Below are 16,711 nucleotides of genomic sequence, written 5' to 3' on the forward strand. Positions count from 1 at the left end.
GATATGGGGCAGGATATGGGGCAGGGATGGGGGGGGGTATGGGGCAGGATATGGGGCAGGGATGGGTGGGGATATGGGGCAGATATGGGGCAGGATATGGGGCAGAGATGGGGGGGGGGGGTATGGGGACTCCAATGCTGGCCCTATAAGCTTAAATGACCCCATAACATGGGGTATGGGGACCCCAATGCTGGCCCTATAAGCTCAGCCCCATAAGCTCAGATGGCCCCATAACAAGGGCTGACCCCATAAGCTCAGCCTGGTATGGGGCTGGGGAGGGATATGGGGACCCCAATACTGACCCTATAAGCTCAGATGGCCCCATAACATGGGCTGGCCCCATAAGTTCAATGAGGAGCACATTCCCATTGATCCCCATTGAAACCCATTGATCCCCATTGACTGCCATTGACTCCCATTGACCTCTATTGAACCCCAGTGATCCCCATTGACTGCCATTGACTCCCATTGACTCCCATTGATCCCCATTGACTCCCATTGACTCCCATTGACCTCTATTGATCCCCATTGACTCCCATTGATCCCCATTGACCCCCATTGACTTCTATTGATCCCCATTGACTGCCATTGACTCCCATTGACTCCCATTGATCCCCATTGACTCCCATTGACTCCCATTGACACCCATTGACTCCCATTGATCCCCATTGACTCCCATTGACTCCCATTGACTCCCATTGACCTCTATTGATCCCCATTGATCCCCATTGACCCCCATTGACTACCATTGATCCCCATTGATCCTCATTGATCCCCATTGACCCCCATTGATCCCCATTGACCCCCATTGATCCCTATTGAGCCCCATTGACCGTCATTGACCCCAATGGATCTCATCCCCCATTGACATCCATTGATCCACTGCTTAATGAGTCAATTAACGAGGTGCTCGTTAACCCGCAGGTGATTACGAGGTGGCGGTGAAGTTCAATGACGAGCACATCCCCATTGACCCCCATTGAAACCCATTGACTCCCATTGACCCCCATTGACACCCACTGTCCCTGATTGATCCCCATTGACCCCAATGGGTCCCATCCCCAATTGCTGCCCTATATGAAGGGCTGGTTAATGAGTTAATGAGTCAATTAACGAGGTGCTCGTTAACCCGCAGGTGATTACAAGGTGGCGGTGAAGTTCAATGACGAGCACATCCCCATTGATCCCCATTGACACCCATTGACTCCCATTGATCCCCATTGACCCCATTGAACCCCATTGACTCCCATTGAACCCCATTGACCCCCATTGACTCCCATTGATCCCCATTGACCCCATTGAACCCCATTGACCTCTATTGATCACCATTGATCTGCATTGACCCCCATTGACCCCCATTGACTGCCATTGATCCCCATTGACCGCCATTGATCCCCATTGACCTCCATTGACTTGCATTGACTGCCATTGATTCCCATTGATCCCCATTGACCTCTATTGATCCCCATTGACCGCAATTGATCCCCATTGATCCCGATTGACACCCACTGACCCCTATTGACCCCCATTGACCCCAATGGATCTACATTGACTTCTATTGATCCCCATTGACCCCCATTGACTCCCATTGACTCCCATTGATCCCCATTGACTCCCATTGACTCCCATTGACCTCTATTGATCCCCATTGATCCCCATTGATCCCCATTGACTCCCATTGACTCCCATTGACTCCCATTGACCTTTATTGATCCCCATTGATCCCCATTGATCCCCATTGACTCCCATTGACTCCCATTGACTCCCATTGACCTTTATTGATCCCCATTGATCCCCATTGATCCCCATTGACTCCCATTGACCTCTATTGATCCCCATTGATCCCCATTGACTGCCATTGACACCCATTGATCCCCATTGACTGCCACTGACTCCCATTGACCTCTATTGATCCCCATTGATCCCCATTGACCCCTATTGATCCCCATTGACTTCCATTGACCGCAATTGATCCCCATTGACCTCCATTGACACCCACTGACCCCTATTGACCCCCATTGACCCCAATGGATCTTATCCCCCATTGATCCCCATTGATGGCCTGCTTAATGAGTCAATTAAAGAGGTGCTCGTTACCCCGCAGGTGATTACGAGGTGGCGGTGAAGTTCAATGACGAGCACATCCCCATTGATCCCCATTGACACCCATTGATCCCCATTGATCTGCATTGACCCCCATTGACCCCCATTGACTGCCATTGATCCCCATTGATCCCCATTGTCTCCCATTGATCCCCATTGACACCCATTGATCCCCATTGACCCCCATTGATCCCCATTGACACCCATTGATCCCCATTGATCCCCATTGTCTCCCATTGATCCCCATTGACTCCCATTGATCCCCATTGACCCCCATTGATCCCCATTGACCCCCATTGATCCCCATTGACCCCCATTGACTCCCATTGACTCCCATTGTTCCCCATTGATCCCCATTGACTCCCATTGGCCTCTATTGATCCCCATTGATCCCCATTGACCCCCATTGACTACCATTGATCCCCATTGATCCCCATTGATCCCCATTGACTCCCATTGACTCCCATTGAACTCTATTGATCCCCATTGATCCCCATTGACTTCTATTGATCCCCATTGACCGCAATTGATCCCCATTGACTTCCATTGACACCCACTGACCCCTATTGACCCCCATTGACCCCAATGGATCTACATTGACCTCTATTGATCCCCATTGATCCCCATTGACTGCCATTGACACCCATTGATCCCCATTGACTGCCATTGACACCCATTGATCCCCATTGACTGCCATTGACTCCCATTGACTCCCATTGATCCCCATTGACTCCCATTGACTCCCATTGACCTCTATTGATCCCCATTGATCCCCATTGACTCCCATTGACCTCTATTGATCCCCATTGATCCCCATTGACTGCCATTGACACCCATTGATCCCCATTGACTGCCACTGACTCCCATTGACCTCTATTGATCCCCATTGATCCCCATTGACCCCTATTGATCCCCATTGACTTCCATTGACCGCAATTGATCCCCATTGACCTCCATTGACACCCACTGACCCCTATTGACCCCCATTGACCCCAATGGATCTTATCCCCCATTGATCCCCATTGATGGCCTGCTTAATGAGTCAATTAACGAGGTGCTCGTTACCCCGCAGGTGATTACGAGGTGGCGGTGAAGTTCAATGACGAGCACATCCCCGACAGCCCCTTTGTGGTTCCCGCTGCCCCCAACAGCGACGCCGCGCGACGTCTCACTGTTTCTAGCCTTCAGGTGAGGCTCCGGGAGAGGGGCGCGCACAGGCCCTACACATGGCCATATAGGGGGCAGTAGGGGGATCTATGGGGATCTATGGGGATCTATGGGGCTCTGGAGGACATATAGGGCTCTATGGGGCTCTGGAGGGCATATAGGATATCTGTGGGGCTCTGGAGGCCATATAGGGGGCTCTATGGGGATCTATGGGGCTCTGGAGACCATATAGGGGGCTATAGGGGGCTCTATGGGGCTCTGTGGGGCTCTGGAGGCCATATAGGGGGCAATAGGGGGCTATAGGGGGCTCTATGGGGATCTATGGGGCTCTGGAGGCCATATAGGGGGCAATAGGGGGCTATAGGGGGCTCTATGGGGATCTATGGGGCTCTGGAGGCCATATAGGGGGCAATAGGGGGCTATAGGGGGCTCTATGGGGATCTATGAGGATCTATGGGGCTCTGGAGGCCATATAGGGGGCAATAGGGGGCTCTATGGGGCTCTATGGGGCTCTGGAGGCCATATAGGGCTCTATGGGGCTCTGGAGGGCATATAGGATATCTGTGGGGCTCTGGAGGCCATATAGGGGGCAATAGGGGGCTCTAGAGGGCACATAGGGGGCTCTGTGGGGCTCTGGTGGACATATAGGGCTCTATGGGGCTCTGGAGGGCATATAGGGCTCTATGGGGCTCTGGAGGGCATATAGGATATCTGTGGGGTTCTGGAGGGCATAGAGAGGACCTACAAGGCTCTATGGAGTTCTAGAAGACATATATGGGGCTCTATGGGGTTCTATGGAGCTCTTTAGGGCATATATGGGGCTCTGTGGGGAATTAGAGGGTATTTAGGAGGCCTATGGGTCTCCATGGGGCTCTAGAGGGTATTTAGGGGGCCTATGGGTCTCCATGGGTCTCTAGAGGGTATTTAGGGGGCCTGTGGAGATCTATGGGGCTCTATGGGGTATTTATGGGGCTCTATGGGGTATTTAGGGGGCTCTATGGGGCACTTAGGGGTCTCTATGGAGCTCTGGAGGACACTTAGGGGGCTGAAGTGGGCTCTACAGGGCACTTAGGGGGCTTCAGTGGGGCCTATAGTGCTCTATAGGGGCTTTATCGGGGTCTATGGGGTCTGTAGGGCTCTATAGGGTCTGTAGTGCTTTATTGGGGTCTATGGGATCTATAGGGCTCAGTGGGGTCTATAGATCTCTAGGGCAGCCATATAGGGCCATTTAGGGGTCTATAGGGCTCTATAGGGTCTGTAGTGCTTTATTGGGGTCTATGGGATCTATAGGGCTCAGTGGGGTCTATAGATCTCTAGGGCAGCCATATAGGGCCATTTAGGGGGCAGTGCCCCCCCGTGCGCCCCCCCCTCTCTCGGGGTCTCTGATAAAGGCTATTAACAGCCCCCCCCCCCCCCCAGCCCCATATATATAATGTGGGGCCAGGTTATGGGGTGCAATGGGGGGGTTAAAGGAGCAGAACGGCCCCATAGAAGCCCCCCCCCCCAGCCCTATAACCCCCATAGATGGGGGTCAAGGGGGGGGTGTGTTTGGGACCCCCCGTTCTGCCCCATTAACCCCCCCTAAAAGCCCCCCCCCATAAGGTAAGTGGGGAGATGGATGGGAATGGGGGGGGGGGTGGGGGAAGAAACCCCATAACTTGTGGGGCGGGATGACCCAACCCCCACCCCACCCCCCATATAATATGGGGAGGGTTGGGGGGGGTTGGGGTATGGACCTGCCCCAAATGGGGTCATCTATGGGGTGGGTTATGGGGGGGGTGCTATGGGGTTTGGACCCCCCCCCCCAAATGGGGCCATCTATGGGGTGGGTTATGGGGTGGGGGGTTGGGTTATGGGGTTTGGGACCCCCCCTATGTGGGGGTTATGGGGCTGGGGGGGGCGGTTATGGGGTGGGTTATGGGGTGGGGGGGGTTATGGGGTTTGGACCCTCCCCAAATGGGGGTCTAGGTCCCCTATGGGGTGGGTATGGGGTGTGGGGGGTTATGGGGCTTGGAACCCCCCCTATGTGGGGGTTATGGGGTGGGGTGGGTTATGGGGCAGAGACCCCTATGGTGATATTATGGGGTCCTGCCCCCCCCCCCCCCCTTGGGACTATTATGGGATGTCAAACCCCCCCCACCCCAAGGACTATTATGGGATGTCACTTCCCCTCCCCCTTTGGGACTCTTATGTTGTGCCCCCCCGCCCTCCAGCCCCATAGATCAACCCCCAGCCCCATAGATGACCCCCCCCCAAGGACTATTATGGGATGTCTCCCCCCCCCCCGGGACTATTATAGTCTGTGTCCCCCCCCCCCCCAGGACTATTATGGTCTGTCCCCCCTCCCACCCCATAGATCCACCCCCCCCCCCCAGGACTATTATGGTCTGTCCCCGCCCCCCCCCAGGACTATTATGGTCTGTCATCCCTCCCACCCCATAGATCCACCCCTTCCCCCCCAAGGACTATTATGGTCTGTCACCCCTCCCACCCCATAGATCCCTCCCCCCTTTGGGACTATTATGGGATGTCAACCCCCCCCCAAACCCCATAGATCACCCCCCCAGCCCCATAGATGACCCCGCCCCCGGGTCTATTATAGTCTGTGTCTCCCCCCCCCCCCCCCCCCGAACTATTATGGTCTGTCATCCCTCCCACCCCATAGATCCACCCCTTCCCCCCCCAGGACTATTATGGTCTGTCCCCCGCCCCCCAAGGACTATTATGGTCTGTCATCCCTCCCCACCCCATAGATCCACCCCCTCCCCCCCCAGGACTATTATGGGATGTCACCCCCCCCTTTTCAGGACTATTATGGGCTGTTGTCCCCCCCCAGGACTATTATGGGATGTCCCCCCCCCCCTTTTGGGACTCTTATGTTGTGCCCCCCCGCCCTTCAGCCCCATAGATCAACCCCCAGCCCCATAGATGACCCCCATAGATGACCCCCCCCCCCAAGGACTATTATGGGATGTCCCCCCCCCCACCCCATAGATCCACCCCCTCCCCCCCCAGGACTATTATGGTCTGTCATCCCTCCCACCCCATAGATCCCTCCCCCCTTTGGGACTATTATGGGATGTCATCCCCCCCACCCCATAGATCCACCCCCCCCCCCCCAGGACTATTATGGTCTGTCCCCTCCCCGTTGGGGTCTCTTATTGTCCCCCCCCCCCATAGGAGTCCGGTCTGAAGGTTCACCAACCCGCCTCGTTCGCCGTCAGCCTCAATGGGGCCAAAGGGGCTTTGGATGCCAAAGTTCACAGCCCGTCCGGGGCCATCGAGGAGTGTCATATATCCGAGGTTACCGAAGGTCAGACCCACATCCTGCCCCATAGATCCATCATCAGACCCATAGAACCCCATAGAGCCCCATAGGACCCCATAGAACCCCATTATAACCCCGTATAACCTTATATACCCTTATATAACCCCATATATCTCCATATAACACCCCCTATAACCCCATAGAACCCCATTATAACCCCGTATAACCTTATATACCCTTACATAACCCCATATACCTCCATATAACTCCCCCTATAACCCCATAGAACCCCATTATACACCCATATAACCCCTAGTATAACCCCATAACCCCCCGTACAAGCTTATATAAACCCATAACCCCCCCATATAACCCCATTAGAACCCCATAGGACACCATAGAACCCCCTATACCCCCTCTATAACCCCCTATAACCCCATATACCCCCATTATAACCCCATATACCCCCATTATAACCCCATATACCCCCATATAACCCCATTATACCCCCATATGCTCCCATTATAACCCCATATACCCCCATTATACCCCCATTATACCCCCATATACCCCCCTATAACCCCATATACCCCCATATACCCCCATTATAACCCCATATACCCCCATTATACCCCCATATACCCCCCTATCACCACCTATGTCTGCCCCACAGACAAGTACACGGTGTGTTTCATCCCGCGTGAGAACCCCATAGAACCCCACAGAACCCCATATCACCACATATAACCCCATATACCCCCATTATAACCCCATATAACCCCATAACACCCCCTATCTCTGCCCCACAGACAAGTACGCGGTGCGTTTCATCCCGCGTGAGAACCCCATACAACCCCATATACCCCCCTATAACCCCATATAAACCCTATATAACCCCATATACCCCCATTATAACCCCATATAACCCCATAACGCCCCCTATCTCTGCCCCATAGATAAGTACGCGGTGCGTTTCATCCCGCGTGAGAACCCCATACAACCCCATATACCCCCCTATAACCCCATATAAACCCTATATAACCCCATATACCCCCATTATAACCCCATATACCCCCATTATAACCCCATATAGCCCCATTATAACCCCATATAGCCCCATTATACCCCCATATGCCCCCATATACCCCCATTATAACCCCATATCCCCCCATATCCCCCCATTATAACCCCATATCCCCCCATATACCCCCATTATACCCCCATAGAACCCCATTATAACCCCATATAACCCCATAACGCCCCCTATCTCTGCCCCATAGATAAGTACGCGGTGCGTTTCATCCCGCGTGAGAACGGCGTTTACTCCATTGACGTCAAGTTCGATGGGGCCCACATCCCCGGGAGCCCCTTCAAGGTCCGCGTGGGAGACCCCGGCCAAGCTGGAGACCCCGGCCTCGTCACAGCCTATGGGGCAGGACTGGAGGGAGGAACCACCGGTAGGGGGCTATGGGGGCAATGGGGAGCTATGGGGGCTATGGGGGGCTATGGGGGGCAATGGGGGGCAATGCTTTCCTATGGGGGGCTATAGGGGGCTATGAGGGCTATGGGGGGCAATAGGAGGCAATGGGGGGCAATGCTTTCCTATGGGGGGCTATGGGGGCTATGGGGGGCAATGCTTTCCAATCACCACTAGGGGGCAGCACTGAGTTGGATTGCAATGCTTCTTAACCACCGCTAGGGGGCAGCACTGAGCTATGGGGGGCAATGGGGGTCAATGAGGATGGTGGAAGGACCACCAGTAGGGGGCAGCACTGAGCTATGGGGGGCAATGGGGTGGTATCGCCACTAGAGGGCAGCACTGAGTGGGACTGCAATGCTTCTTAACCACCACTAGGGGGCAGCACTGAGCTGTGGAGGCAATAGGGGGCAATAAGGGGCAATTGGAGGACCATCACTAGGGGGCAGCACTGAGCTGCATTGAACTGCAATACCATACATCCACCACTAGGTGGCAGCACTGAACTGCATTGAACTGCAATACTATATAACCACCACTAGGGGGCAGCACTGAACTGCATTGAACTGTAATACCATATAACCACCACTAGGGGGCAGCACTGAAATGCATTGAACTGCAATACCATATAACCACCACTAGGGGGCAGCACTGAACTGCATTGAACTGCAATACTATATAACCACCACTAGGGGGCAGCACTGAAATGCATTGAACTGCAATACCATATAACCACCACTAGATGGCAGCACTGAGCTGCATTGAACTGTAATACCATATAACCACCACTAGGGGGCAGCACTGAAATGCATTGAACTGCAATACCATATAACCACCACTAGGGGGCAGCACTGAATGCATTGAACTGCAATACCATATAACCACCACTAGATGGCAGCACTGATCTGTATTAACCTGCAATATCATATAACCACCACCAGGTGGCAGCACTGATCTGTATTAACCTGCAATATCATATAACCACCACCAGGTGGCAGCACTGATCTGTATTAACCTGCAATATCATATAACCACCACTAGGGGGCAGCACTGCACTGAATTAAACTGCAATACCAAATAACCACCACCAGGTGGCAGCACTGATCTGTATTAACCTGCAATACATTATAACCACCACCAGGTGGCAGCACTGAACTCCATTGAACTGCAATACCATATAACCACCACCAGGTGGCAGCACGGAGCTGTATTAACCTGCAATACTCTATAACCACCACCAGGTGGCAGCACTATATGTCCTCCATAGCGACCCCATTACTTTGCCTATAGGGCCAAGCATTGGGGGGGGGACCCCATAAACCCCCTTTTTCCCCCCATTTTAAGGCTCCCCAGCCGAGTTTGTGGTGAACACGATACACGCCGGACCTGGAGCTTTGTCTGTGACCATTGAGGGTCCATCGAAAGTGAAGATGGAGTGTGTGGAGTGTCCCGAAGGCTTTAGGGTCATCTATACCCCGATGGCACCCGGCAGTTACCTCATTGCCATCAAGTTTGGGGGGCCCCATCACATCGCAGGCAGCCCCTTCAAGGCTAAAGTCACTGGTAAGGGGGATATGGGGGGTCTATGGGTCAATATGGGGCATCTATGGGTCAATATGGGGGTCTATGGGTCAATATGGGGTCTATGGGTCAATATGGGGCATCTATGGGTCAATATGGGGGTCTATGGGTCAATATGGGGGGTCTATGGGTCAATATGGGGCATCTATGGGTCAATATGGGGGTCTATGGGTCAATATGGGGGTCTATGGGTCAATATGGGGCATCTATGGGTCAATATGGGGGTCTATGGGTCAATATGGGGGTCTGTGGGGGGGATATGGGGGTCTATGGGGGGGATATGGGGGTGTAGGAGGCTCTATAAGGGGTTTATGGGGGGTATATGGGGGGTTTGGAAGGGGATATAGGGGTCTATGGGGGGATATGGGGGGTCTATGGGAGTCTATGGGGGGATATGGGGGGTCTATGGGTCAATATGGGGGTCTATGGGGGGGATATGGGTCAATATGGGGCATCTATGGGTAAATATGGGGGTCTATGGGTCAATATGGGGGTCTATGGGGGGATATGGGTCAATATGGGGGGTCTATGGGTCAATGTGGGGGTCTATGGGGGGGATATGGGGGTCTATGGGGGGATATGGGTCAATATGGGGGGTCTATGGGTCAATATGAGGGTCTATGGGGGATATGGGGGGTCTATGGGGGCCACATCACATCGCAGGCAGCCCCTTCAAGGCTAAAGTCACTGGTAAGGGGGATATGGGGGGTCTATGGGTCAATATGGGGCATCTATGGGTCAATATGGGGGTCTATGGGGGAGATATGGGGGGTCTATGGGTCAATATGGGGCATCTATGGGTCAATATGGGGGTCTATGGGTCAATATGGGGGTCTATGGGTCAATATGGGGGTCTATGGGGGGGATATGGGGGTCTATGGGGGGGATATGGGGGTGTAGGAGGCTCTATAAGGGGTTTATGGGGGTATATGGGGGGTTTGGAGGGGGATATAGGGGTCTATGGGGGGATATGGGGGTTCTATGGGAGTCTATGGGGGGATATGGGGGGTCTATGGGTCAATATGGGGGTCTATGGGGGGTCTATGGGGGTTTGGAGGGGGATATGGGGGGATTTAGGGGGAATATGGGACATCTATGGGGAGATATGGGGGGATATGGGGGTCTATAGGGGGTCTGTGGGGAATTTGGAGGGGGATATGGGGGTATATAGGGGTCTATGGGGGATATAGGGGTCTGTGGGGGTGTCGGAGGCTCTATAAGGGGTCTATGGGGGGAATATGGGAGGATATGGGGGTCTATAGGGGGTCTATGGGGGAGATATGTGGGTCTATGGGGGGGATATGGGGTGTTTGGGGGGGATATGGGGGGTCTATGGGTCAATATGGGGCATCTATGGGTCAATATGGGGTCTATGGGGGGAATATGGAGCAATATGGGGGTCTGTGGGGGGGATATGGGGCAATATGGGGAGATATGGGGGGATATGGGGGTCTATAGGGGGTCAGTGGGGAGTTTGGAGGGGGATATGGGGGGGATATGGGGGTGTAGGAGGTCTATAAGGGGTTTATGGGAGGTATATGGGGGGTCTAGGGGGGATATTGGGGGTTTTGGGGAGGATACAGGGGATCTATGGGGGGATATGGGGGGTTTTGGGGGAGATAAGGGCATTCTATGGGGGGATATGGGGAGATATGTGGGTCTAAGGGGGGTCTATGGGGAGTCTATGGGGTAATATGGGGTTTGGGGGGGGTATGGGGGGATTTGAGGGGCATATGGGGGATCTATGGGGGGATATGAGGACCCCCCCCTATATCTCCCCCTATTCCAGGTCCCCGTCTGGTCAGCACCCACTCCCTGCGTGAGAGCTCCTCGGTTCTGGTTGATTCTGGTTGGGGGTCTCAGTCCCCCCCCACAACAACGACCCCCCCCAGCTCCTCCGCTGCCCCCCCCCCATCCGGACCCACCCCCCCTGGGGGGGTCCCGACCTTCTCGGACCCCTCCAAAGTGGTGGCCAAAGGTTTGGGGCTGAGCAAGGCCTTTGTGGGGCAGAGGAACTCCTTCACTGTGGACTGCAGCAAAGCTGGTACGGATCTATGGGGCTGGGGGGTTATGGGGCTGGTTATGGGGCTGGGGGTGGTTATGGGGCTGGTTATGGGGCTGGGGGTGGTTATGGGGCTGGTTATGGGGCTGGTTATGGGGCTGGGGGGTCTGGGGGGCAGTTATTGGGGGGTTATGGGGCTGGGGAGGGGGTTATAGGGCAGAGGAACTCCTTCACTGTGGACTGCAGCAAAGCTGGTAGGGATCTATGGGGCTATGGGGTTATGGGGCTGGTTATGGGGCTGGGGGGGACTTATGGGGCTGGGGGGGGCGTGGTTATAGGGCTGGGGGTGGGGGGGTTATGGGGCTGGGGGGCTTGGGAGGGTTGTTATAGGGCTGGGGAGGGATTGGGGGGCAGTTATTGGGGTTATGGGGGATTGGGGGGCAGTTATTGGGGTTATGGGGGGTGTCCCCCCCTGATTTAACCCCATATAAGCTCCTATATTCTCTATGTATCTATAGGTTCCCATATAACCCCATATATCCTATATTTTCCATAGGTTCCAACATGCTGTTGGTGGGCATGCAGGGTCCATATAACCCCATTATAACCCCATATAACCCCATATACCCCCCCTAGAACCCCATTTCCCCCCTAGAACCCCATTTCTCCCCATATAACCCCATATCCCCCCCATATAACCCCATATAACCCTATATTCTCCTCTATCTCCCTATAGGTTCCAACATGCTGTTGGTGGGCATGCAGGGTCCATATACCCCATATCTCCCCATATAACCCCATTATAACCCCATATAACCCCATTATAACCCCATATACCCCCCCTAGAACCTCATATCCCCCCATATAACCCCATTATAACCTCTATCTCCCTATAGGTTCCAACATGCTGTTGGTGGGCATGCAGGGTCCATATAACCCCATATCTCCCCATATAACCCCATTATAACCCCATATACCCCCCCTAGAACCTCATATCCCCCCATATAACCCCATATAACCCCATGTATCCTATATCTCCCTATAGGTTCCAACATGCTGTTGGTGGGCATGCAGGGTCCATATAACCCCATATCCCCCCATATACCCCCCCTAGAACCCCATTTCCCCCATATAACCCCATATACCCCCATATCCCCCCATTATAACCCCATATAACCCCATGTATCCTATATCTCCCTATAGGTTCCAACATGCTGTTGGTGGGCATGCAGGGTCCCCGCAGCCGTGTGAGGAGCTGCAGGTGAAGCACCTGGGCCGGCAGCTTTACAGCGTGTCCTACGTGCTGCGGGAACGCGGGGAGCATCTGCTGGTCCTCAAATGGGGGGATCAGCACGTCCCACACAGCCCCTTCCGCATCAATGTACCCTGAATGGGAACCCCTGTCTATGAATGAACCCCCTCAGTTAATGAATGAACCCCTCAGTTAATGAATGAAACCCCCCCCCCATTCATTATTGCCATTGAAGCCCCGCCCCCCATTCATTATTGCCATTAAACCCCCCCCATCTACTCCATTCATCCCCCTTCCGCATCAATGTACCCTGAATGGGAACCCCTGTCTATGAATGAACCCCCTCAGTTAATGAATGAACCCCTCAGTTATGAATGAACCCCCTCAGTTAATGAATGAACCCCCCCCCATTCATTATTGCCATTGAAGCCCCCCATCTACTCCATTCATCCCCCTTCCGCATCAATGTACCATGAATGGGACCCCCCACCCATGAATGAACCCCTCAGTTAATGAATGAACCCCTCAGTTAATGAATGAACCCCTCAGTTAATGAATGAACCCCCCCCCCCCATTCATTATTGCCATTAAACCCCCCCCATCTACTCCATTCATCCCCCTTCTGCATCAATGTACCATGAATGGGACCCCCCGTCTATGAATGAACCCCTCAGTTAATGAATGAACCCCTCAGTTAATGAATGAAACCCCCCCCCATTCATTATTGCCATTGAAGCCCCCACCCCCCATTCATTATTGCCATTGAAGCCCCGCCCCCCATTCATTATTGCCATTGAACCCCCCCCATCTACTCCATTCATCCCCCTTCTGCATCAATGTACCATGAATGGGACCCCCCGTCTATGAATGAACCCCCTCAGTTAATGAATGAACCCCCCCACCCATTCATTATTCCCATTGAAGCCCCCCCCCAGTCAATGAATGACCCTTCACTCTATTTCATTCATGTTTTATTGCCATTGAAGTTCTCTCCCTCTCCATCCTTTATTACCATTGAAGCCCCTCCCCCATCCACTCTATTAATGTCATTGAAGCCCCCCACTCCCACCCCATCCACTCTATTCATCTTCTATTGCTATTGAAGCCCCCCCAGTCAATGAATGACCCCCCCTTGTGTCAATAACCCCCCCCCCCCCCCATTTACTCTAATTCCATTCATGTTTTATTGCCATTGGAAGCCCCCCTTTCATTCATCTTTTTCCTATCACTGAAGCCCCCCCAATCCACTCATCTTTTGCTCTCATTGAACCCCCCCACCTCCATCTACTCCATTCATGTTTTATTACCAATGAAGCCCCCCCCCAAACCCCCCCTTAATTCCATTCATCTTTTACTGCCATTGAAGCCCCCCCCCCAATCCACTCCATTCCAAATCCACTCTATTCCATTCACTTCTTGGATTCCCATTGCACTCCCTGAGCTTCCATTCCTTCCTTCCTTCCTCCTTTCCATTCATTCCTTCCTTCCTTCCTCCCTTTCCATTCATTCATTCCTTCCTTTCCTCCCTTCCTTTCCTTCCTTCCTTCCTTCCTTTCCTTCCTTCCTTCCTTCCTTCCTTCCTTCCTTCCTTCCTTCCTTCCTTCCTTCCTTCCTTCCTTCCTTCCTTCCTTCCTTCCTTCCTTCCTTCCTTCCTTCCTTCCTTCCTTCCTTCCTTCCTTCCTTCCTTCCTTCCTTCCTTCCTTCCTTCCTTCCTCGCTTTCCTTCGTTCATTCCTTCCTTCCTTCCATTCATTCATTCCTTTCCTTCCTTCCATTCATTCATTCCTTTCCTTCTTCCATTCATTCATTCCTTCCTTCCATATTCATTGCCTTCCTTCCATTCATTCATTGCCTTCCTTCCTTCCTTCCATTCATTCATTGCTTTCCCTTCCTTCCTTCATTCATTCCTTTCCTTCCATTCATTCATTGCCTTCCTTCCTTCCTTCCATTCATTCATTGCTTTCCTTCCTTCCATTCATTCATTCCTTTCCTTCCATTCATTCATTGCCTTCCTTCCATTCATTCATTCATTCCTTTCCTTCCTCCCATTCATTCATTGCCTTCCTTCCTTCCATTCATTCATTGCTTTCCTTCCATTCACTCACTTCCATTTCCTCCCTTCCATTTCCTCTTCCTTTCAATCCATTTCTGCTCCATTTCCCCTTCATTCATTCATTATTTCCCCCTTTTCCATCCTTCACTTCCATTCATTCCTTTCATTTTCCCTCCATTCACCCTCATTTCATTCATTCATTCCTTCATTCATTCATTCACTTCCTCCTTCCTTCATTCATTCATTTCTTCCTTCCTTATTTCCCATTATTTCCCCCATTATTTCCCCTATTTCCCATTATTTCCCCATTTCCTCATTATTTCCCATTATTTCCCCCATTATCCCCCATTATTTCCCCTATTTCCCCATAATTTCCCCATTTCCCCATTATTTCTCCATTATTTCCCCCATTATCCCCCATTATTTCCCCATTATTTCCCTATTCCTCCATTATTTCCCCATTATTTCCCCCATTTCCTCATTATTTCCCCATTATTCCCAATTTCCTCATTATTTCCCCCATATTTTATTTGATTTCCTGCTTTATTTCCGGGTGGGGGGGGGGGGATTTTCCCCTTCTTTCCCCCCATTTAAATGGGGCTTTTGGCTTTGGGGGAGGGGCAAAAAACCCCATAATAAAAGTCCGTTCTGCTTCAATGGGGGGCTGTGTGTGATCTATGGGGCGGGGGGGGCACTTATGGGGCCGGGGGGGGGACAAATGTGTGGGGCTGAGGGGGGTGGGGGCACTTATGGGGAGGGGGAGGGAAAGGGAGGGGTTGAGGGGCACTTATGGGTCTGGAGGGAGCACTTATGGGTGGGGGGGCAAATGTGTGGGGCTGAGGGCTGGGGGGGGCGCTTATGGGGCTGGGGGGTACTTATGGGACAGGGGGGAGATATGGCAGGCTGTGGGGTCGGGGGGCACTTATGGGGCTGGAGGAATCACTTATGGGGAAGGGGGGGTTAAATGTGTGGGGCTGAAGGAGGTGGGGGCACTTGTGGGGCCGGGGGGGGCACTTATGGGTCCCAACCCCCCCAAATGAATGGGCTGAAAGGAATACAAAGGAACCAGTCGCTGCTTTATTGACCCCCAAAGACCCCCGACCCCCCCCCCCCCAAAACCTCATAACACAGACAGACAATATGGGGGGGGGGCACAATGGGGACCCCCCCCCACAACTACGAACCCTGCGGGGGGGGGGGGAGGAGATAAAAATGGCCCCAAATGAGCCCAAAATGCCCCAAAACGGCCCAAATTTAGGGACCCCCATGTGCTTCTATGGAGGGGGGGGGGTCCCTATATGGGGGGGGGGCTCAGTAGTATCGGGACCCCATTGAGGGGTTATATGGGGGGGGGGGCTTAAAGGTGGGGGGGGGTCGTTGGGGGGGGGGGGGCACAATAAGGGTCGTCCCCCCCCCAATAAATTGGGTGGGTTCCAAAGGGGGGGGGTCTTAAATAGAGGGGGGGGGGCTTAAAATGGGGGGGGGGTCCCCAAAATGGGGGAGGTCCACAATGAAGGGATAAAGGGGAGGGGGATGCTACTGGGGGTCCCCAATTCGAGGTCAGCCTGAGGGACCCCAGACCCAAATTAAGGGACCCCAATTAAGGGGGGGGGTGGAGACATTTAGGACCCCCCCCCCAATTAGGGGGCACAATGGGGACCCCCCCCCCCCAGCCCCCATTAGGGGCACAGCCCTGGGGGGGGGGGGGGGATAATATGGGACCCCAGCCCCAATTAGGGGCAGCCCTGGGGGTCCCTAATTAAAGAAGATGGGGGTCTCAGTTAATTAGAGGTAATGATGGGGGCCGGG

The 16,711-nt window shown here is 53.3% G+C and overlaps 1 protein-coding gene across 1 annotated transcript in view; it reads left to right on the forward strand.

Annotated features, from left to right (window-relative positions):
• LOC107307149 (filamin-A-like) overlaps nt 1-15,559 on the forward strand; it is a gene marked incomplete at its 5' end in the record, with an annotated part of 44,709 nt that extends 29,150 nt beyond the window's left edge. The window contains 7 exon segments of the mRNA XM_085535686.1: nt 3,176-3,291; nt 6,451-6,583; nt 7,819-7,995; nt 9,360-9,578; nt 11,386-11,640; nt 12,802-12,837; nt 12,840-15,559. Coding sequence (XP_085391812.1) covers nt 3,176-3,291; nt 6,451-6,583; nt 7,819-7,995; nt 9,360-9,578; nt 11,386-11,640; nt 12,802-12,837; nt 12,840-12,988 — 1,085 coding nt within the window.
• Nucleotides 15,560-16,711: the final 1,152 nt, after the last annotated feature.

This window comes from Coturnix japonica, unplaced genomic scaffold (assembly GCF_054131305.1).
Source record: "Coturnix japonica strain WE unplaced genomic scaffold, WE-NBRP24 Scf153, whole genome shotgun sequence".
Classification (NCBI taxonomy): Eukaryota; Metazoa; Chordata; class Aves; order Galliformes; family Phasianidae; genus Coturnix; species Coturnix japonica.